At 49.5% G+C, this 7,504-nt stretch overlaps 1 protein-coding gene across 1 annotated transcript in view; it reads left to right on the forward strand.

Annotated features, from left to right (window-relative positions):
• Positions 1–1,463: 1,463 nt before the first annotated feature.
• Positions 1,464–7,504, forward strand: part of PHF2 (PHD finger protein 2) — a 34,460-nt gene continuing 28,419 nt past the window's right edge. The window contains 2 exon segments of the mRNA XM_031063514.1: positions 1,464–1,573; positions 3,115–3,200. Of these exon segments, the coding sequence (XP_030919374.1) occupies positions 1,464–1,573; positions 3,115–3,200 (196 nt within the window).

Consider the following 7,504-nt stretch of genomic DNA (forward strand, 5'->3'; position numbering starts at 1 on the left):
GGTGACTTGGTTTTCTTCAGCTGGAGAAATGCTTTGATTCTAGATTATTGGTGATTAGCCACCCTGAGAAAAAACAGTAAATTGGGTAGGAGATGCTTCAGAACCGGGCTCTGCTTCTACCACAGCTGGCAGACCCCTTCTGCTTTTTATTCCCAGGTGGAAATGCACAGACCAACCCAAGCGTCAGTCACGGCCCCCTGCTACCCAAATCTTGCTCTGTAAACCCAGCACAGGCAGCAAGGAAACGAGGAAACCAGCAAGGAAAACCTTGTTCCTCTGCTGGCAGGAATGGTTGCTTGGGGCTGTCTGGCAGTCTGGCTTTACCTTTTGGTGGGAGTTTGGTTTCCTGTGCCTGTATCCATGTGGAAGCCACCAACAGCTCTGCTGGTGGCAGTGCCTGGAGAGCCCAGCTCTGCTGGGTGAGAGGAGCAGCACAGCCTGGAGTGGGTTGGTGTTTTGGTTCCTGATCTCCCGAGGCAGTTCAGCTGGGAGATCCCTTGGACAGTTCCCAGTTTCCCACACAGAGAGGGCAGCAGCTTCTCCCTGTGAGCAGCTGTAAGTGGCCAAACCTTATTCCAAAGCCATGCTGTAGTCGGAAAAGTTGACTGTGTCTTGCAGGGGCCCGCTGGAGTTTGAGTTCAGTTATTTTTACTTCTCTGCATTGTTCTCTCAGATGTTTGACTCTCTCAGAACAATGGCTCCCACCACGCTGCAGCCATTGCCCTGTGCCACAGCTGCTCAAACCTCCTCCCATGCCGTGCCAAGGATCTCATCTCCTTACTTTAGCTAAATATAGTGTTTTCAAGCTCTTGTAGAGAGCCTAATCCATACCTTTACTGAGCTTAGCCAGCTGAATCCAGTGGCATAAGCAGCTGACACAGCTTTGTGGGTAGAGGAATCCTCTACATTCTCTTACGCTAGCCCTAATCTACCAAGGTTTGTTTAATTTTTCTACTGATTAATCTGGTATTTTTCTACTATTTTTTCTGGTATTTTCTACCAATCTGATATTTTCCTCTATATACGTACAGGATTCCGAGGACTGGATAGTTTTGATGGTGATTTTTCCTGTTGGCAAACTTCAGTTTTCTGTGCTGGCTCCCCAGGGACACACAATAATTTTGTATTTTTTCAAGTAACTGTTTAATGAAAAAAAATCCAAAATAATGGTTTCTGCTCCCAGTCTGGCTTCACAAAGATGAGAGTGTCTCTGGCTTTAGTTGCAGAGCTTCTGTCACCCTGGGCTCTTTGTTTTGAAGGGAGCTGGCTCCCACATTGACAGTTGCAACAGGGGCACCATACCTACCAAGGTTTCTGGCAGGATCTTATTTTGACACAACAGTTACAATGGTGATAAAAAGGATGTGTTGCTGTATCTTAGCTAGTTTGGCCTTTCCCAGAGTGGTTGCAGCCTTGGCTTTGTTGCTGCTGTTCTCCAGCAGCAGGTGTGTCTGTGGTTTGCGATGGTGGCGTGCGCCACCGTGGGCCTCGGGGTCAGCGGGGGGTTCCAAGCCACCTTGGCAATGGGGGCTCACAGTGCATTGGCAGCTGCTCCCCTGCCCCAGGTGCGCTTGTGTTGGCTCTTGGACACCTGTACACTCTGCCAAGGGCACCCAGAGCCCTCAGGGAGTGGGTCCAGGGACTCTCATGGGAGGGGTGGGCACAGGATTGTGTGTTGTCCTCCTTTATCAGCACCCAGGTCATGGCTTTCCTGCTTCTGGACCAGCACCAGGTGCTGCTGGTGTGTCCACCCTGCGTGAATTTCTCCCATTGCTGAACGATTTTTGGACACGCTGGTGTCTTACAGAGCTTGAACGAAGTGAGGATGATCTGAGAGGTTCTGGGAGGTGCTTGGTGGAACTGGGTCACTCTGCTGCCTGGCCTTTGGGATGGAGCAGCCATCCTCTGCTCTGCTTCCTCCGTGCAGACACAGGAACCATAAACTCTGAATTCCTGCTCTCGTCAGTGCTCAGCCCTGCTGGGGAATGCCAGGAGACAGAATGTGGCCTTGTGCATGGAGGTGTCACTGTGTGACCCCTGCCCATGCCTTTTCCTTGGCAGAAAAGCAGTGTTGTTGTTCTCTGTGAGCTGAGGAGCACTGAGAGGTGCTCTCTGCTGATTCAGAGCACTGGCAGCTGTTCCCTGCTCCCTGCAGAGCACTGGGGAGGCATTTCAGGAGATGGAGTAGAGAAAGCCCAGGAGAGCTCTCAGCACAGTGTGATCCAGCCTTCCTCGTGCTGGAGCTTAAGGTGCCTCTGATGCCTCTGGTGGGTGATCTTGCCTAGCTAAGCCCCCATGGAGCCAAGGCACCAGGGATGGATCCCACAGCACCCCACTGAACCCTTTTCCCTGTGTGGTGCCTTGCAGCCTGGGCTGCTCCTGACACAGGCAGCAGGAGCAGAGTCCCCATTGCCCTTGCTCCGTGGCCAGGACAGTGCCATGCTGCACCTGGGTTCTTTGGCTGGCTGCTTGGCACTTGCACTGTGCAGCAGCTTCTTGTCTTGGGTGCTTCAATGCTTAGCTGTGTGCCTGGCTCCTCCCCAGCCTGTGCTCCCACGGGATTGTCCATGGGCGTGCCCAGGGCTGCTGCTGGTGTGTCCCCTCCAAACCCACCTCGGTGGCATCCTGGCACAGCCAGGGCTGCTGAGCTGGGTGTCTGCTCCACCTCCTCATCTTCCTACACTGCAGCAGAGGTGGGACCTATGGAAGTTGTGCACATGGTATCCCTTGCCAAGGTCCCTCTGGTACTTCACAGCTGCCCACACATATTTTGTGAAGGTGTGTTTTGTTAATCGGCTTTATGTGGGATGGTACTGGGAGAACTCTGTGTAGGTGCAAAATAGTCTCCTTGGGAAAAACAATCTGTGGGTCTCTCTGCCACATTTTCATGGAGTTCCACAGTGGGCTACTGGGTGGGCTTCTGGCTGGCAGCTTTTGGAAGCCCTCAGGAATGTAGGCTACAAGAAGCCAGCCTGTACCAGTGTACAGGGCCCCAAAGCTGTACAGGGTGCTGCTTGTCAGTGCAGCTGCATGGCAAACACATGGGGCTGTATTCATTAATGCTATGCTTGAGCATAATCGGGCTAATGTCAGATTTACCTTCTTGTGTTCCAGCTGTGTTGGTGTGGAAGAAGAAGAGGCACCAGACATTGACATCTATCATTGTCCAAATTGTGAGAAAACCCACGGAAAGTCGACCTGTAAGTACCCCTGTGCAGCCAGTCCCTGACATGCAGCAGGGTGGGGATGTTTGAACAACAGGAGCTTTTTGTTTTGGTCATTACAAAAGGCAGGCCTCGGTATCATGTGCCATAAATATTGGAATCCAAACCAGAAGGTGAGGAAAGATGTTAGTGGGAGGAAGCTGCAGGCTGGATTGCGGAGCTTTTGCTGCAGCCTTAGGCATGTGTGTGAGCTCATGCAGGCACTTACCTGGAAAACTGCAGTCCCCAGCCCCACAAAAAAAACTGAGTGTCCTTCCTTGGTTGAACTGTGCCCACACTCAGTAATGTGGGCTAGAAAAACCCTATGGAGGCAGCTAAGTGCTAATACAGGGAGTTTTGGAACCTACATGGAGTTTTCTGTCTACAGATGAGAAGAGTAAGAAGCAGTTTGTTGTGCTTGGCCTGGATATAGAATTGCAGCAATTTCAGTGTCAGTCAAAATTGTAGGATACACTGAGGGTGCCAATTCTTGCATTTCTTTCATAGGAAAAGGATTCTCCTGAGCAAAAGTGACAGTTGATCTCAGTGGGTGTTTTGTCTGGGAAGGAATCGTGGGATGTGTTTGCTTTGGTCAGATTAATTCACAAATTCTTTCTGTTATACAATGGAGAAAAAAAAAAGAAAAGAAACCAATCCCTGTGAAAGATGAAATGCTTTGCTTGTATTACAAATAAGCAACAGTGCCAGGGAGGATCCTGCTGCTCTGCAACCTGAGGGCATCCTGCAGAGGAGGAGCACTGTGCTCATCTGCTGGAGCTGAGGGAATCCTGATGACCTTTTATTTAGTGTGAAATAAGGGATGACTGGAAAGTGACTCCTGTTGTGTTAAAATTCAGAATTATTAACCCAAGCAATTATTTCTGTATTGCCTTAATTGTTAAAGTTTAAGAAATTTCTAGTGGGAATGGGGTGGAATCTGAAGTGTTTGTTTTGTGGGCAAAAAATAGAATTGTATTTCCACTGGGATTTTTTAAAAATCAAATGTGAACTGGAAACCTGAATGACCTGCAGCTGCTCCTGTCTCCCAGAGGGTCCAACTGAGAAGCTGGCAAAATCCCCGTTGGGGGGCTGGTTCTGAAGGACTTAACAAAATCAGGATGCCCCTACAAAATGTTGTGGTTTGAAAGGATCAACCTTTCTAGTGTTTTGTTTTCCTGGTTACACAAATAACCACAAATCATTTTGAAATGAATGATTTGGGATTGGAGGGGGGGTGATTGCAGGCACTCCCAGACTGTTCCTAACCCAGGAGGGAAGAGGCAGCACAGGATCTCCACCCTCTGAGTCTGTCAGTGCATAACATTGAGATGGGTCTGATACTTTGATTTCTTTCACTTTTTAAAAAAAAATATAAATTATGAAAGGCACCTACTTTTCAGGGCAAGGGGAAAAACCCAGTCAGAAGCAGCAAAAGCCTATAATCAGGAATTGAATATCAGTTCTATAAAAACTAGGGTGCGTCATCCTGGAATTCAAGACATGGCAGTTTTGATAAAAAGATTGCAAGTTTAATATACCAGTTATTATGAGGAGAGTTGAATTGACAACAACATTCTGATGCTTTTTAAAAGGTTTCTGTCTATCCAGTTTTTTTTATCCAAATAAAAATCCACTGATGTGTCCCAGAGAATTCAACCCAGCAGAAAGTGCTGCTGGAGCAGAGTTCCAGCCCTTGCCATGGGCTCAGACACCTCCCACTGTCCCAGGTGCTCCAACCCCGATGTCCAGCCTGGCCTTGGGCACTGCCAGGGATCCCGGGGCAGCCGCAGCTGCTCTGGGCACCTGTGCCAGAGCCTGCCCACCCTGCCAGGGAACAATTCCTCATTCCCAATCCCTCATCCATCCCTGCCCTCTGGCAGTGGGAGCCATTCCCTGGCTCCTGTCCCTCCATCCCTTGTCCCCAGCCCCTCTCCAGCTCTCCTGGAGCCCCTTTAGGCCCTGCAAGGGCTCTGAGCTCTCCCTGGAGCTTCTCCTCTCCAGGTGAGCACCCCCAGCTCTCCCAGCCTGGCTCCAGAGCTGAGGGGCTCCAGCCCTGGAGCAGCTCCAGAGCCTCCTCTGGATCTCTCCAGCAGCTCCACATCCTTCTGATGTTGCAGCCTGCAGATCTGGGGCAGCTCTGCAGCTGGGGTCTCAGAAGGTGTCCCTTGACCCTCTTCCCTCTGGGGATGCAGCATGGTGGGAATACAGACCAGCATCCATTCTGTAGGACAGCAAGGACACTTCCTTTTCTCTCTTTGAATACAGCATAGGCAGTTTAATGACATGCAACACCAATCGTCAAAGAAGTGAAGTGCAAGAATTTTATTTAAATAGAAATCTTTGCTATCCTTACCTTGAGTTTTGGTGACAAGGTCACAAGCTGCATGGTAATTTTCCCTGCTGATGTGTAGAGTCGTGGATTCTGTGGAAAAAGGAGGCTGTTCTACTCTCGCCCATCCTTGCAGGGTACACCAGGCCAGGGGAGTTAGAAGCTGGAGGAAGTGAAGGAGGGAGCGGCTTGGCTGGTGAATTCCATCTGCTGGAATTTGCATGGAGGATATCATGCTGCAGGCCTTGGGCACTGCTGGGAGATCGCTTCCTTTGCTTATTAATGGCTCCAGAATCTGTTCAGACCCGTTATCCAGCACTATCAGCTCTGTAAAGGAGTAGGAGTTGTTCCAGCACCAGTAGTTCATGGTAGGATTTAATTATTGTGAGATTAGCAAAGGGAAACACAGACACCAATTGTCTGTTATGCAACTTGTCTAGATTTAAAAATATACATGTATTTCTGGAGCTTGCCTTCTACCAGATATGTTTTCCAGATGTCAAATTTAAAAATCATTTTCCTCTCCTTACATTTTTCCACATTACCACTGTGGCCAGTGGCTGCTCTCAGAAGATTGCTTCCTGTCACGTGGCATTTCAAGCCATTCCTGCCTAATGAAATGTGTGGGGACTTCTTTTTGGGAAAAATCATCCATATTCATCCAGCATTTTCTGACATCATTTCAAGAAAATGTAAGGACTTCATTTGGGCAGGCTTGGCTCATTTTCATAGCACAATCTGAAATGCTGGGTTTGATTGCTGCCTCATTTGCCACAGTGAAAATAGGGAGAAATCCTTTGGAATCAGTGGAGTTACAGAGCTGCAAGTGAGCCAAAGGCTGTGGCTGGCTTTAAGTACTTACAGCCTTGGGTGTTGATCAGTAGAGAGCTCACAGGGCGCTCCTGGGTATCCCTGCTCCAGGGAAGCACCCTGGTCATGGCTAGAACAAGATGGATGGGCTTTAAAGTCAAACAGTCATTTAGGCTGGAAAAAACTCCAAGATCACTTAGTCCAACCTGTGACTGATCACCAGCTTGTTAAGACCAGAGCACTGAGAGCCATGTCCAGCAGTTCCTTGAGCACTTCCAGGGATGGGGACTCCACCCCTCCCTGGGCAGCCCTGTCCTAGGCTTGACCACCCTTTCATTCTTCCCAAGAATTCAAATTGATGATCCCTTCTACACAAATAGCTTTGAAATAATGTATGTATTCCTGTGAATTACTCATTTTGAGATACAGTTTTTGTAAAAATTTATTCCCCTTTTCCAATGTTGGACTTCCAAGGTTAAATCTAGATCAGAAAGATCTGCAGAAAAAGAAATCTGTGATAAATGACAAAAAAGTAGCCTTTCTGGCCCAAGCTGGGATCTGTTGCACGTGAGAATGAGCCTTTAGTCCTTACTGTGGTGTTCATGGCAAAGATAAAATATAGCAAGTGTGGCTGAAAATGGCCAAGGGTCAAGTGTTTGATGCAGGGTAATGGACTCCAGCTGCTGTCCAGGAGACAGCCCCTCCCGGGGAATGCTCTGAGGAGAGAATCCAGGCTGCCTCTGCAGGAGGGCTGGATGGGGAGAGCTGGATGGGAGAGCTGGATGGGGAGAGCTGGATGGGAGAGCTGGATGGGGAGAGGTGGATGGGGAGAGCTGGATGGGGAGAGGTGGATGGGGAGAGCTGGATGGGGAGAGGTGGATGGGAAGCGGTGGATGGCAGAGCTGGGTGGCAGAGCTGCATGGGAGAGGTGGATGGGTAGAAGTCGATGGGGAGAGGTGGATGGCAGAGCTGGGTGGCAGAGCTGCATGGGGAGGTTCACGGGAAAGTTGGGCGCCTGCCAGCTCTTGGTGCCGAGGCAAAGAGCTCCCCAGAGGTTGTGGGAGCATTGCAGTGGATTTGTTCATTCAGCCCTGATCCGTCACCTTGGTTTCCCGACGCTCTGTGCTATCTGGTGTGTAATAAAGGAACGTGCTTAAGCTCT

Source organism: Geospiza fortis, unplaced genomic scaffold (genome assembly GCF_000277835.1).
Source record: "Geospiza fortis unplaced genomic scaffold, GeoFor_1.0 scaffold394, whole genome shotgun sequence".
In the NCBI taxonomy this organism is placed as follows: domain Eukaryota; kingdom Metazoa; phylum Chordata; class Aves; order Passeriformes; family Thraupidae; genus Geospiza; species Geospiza fortis.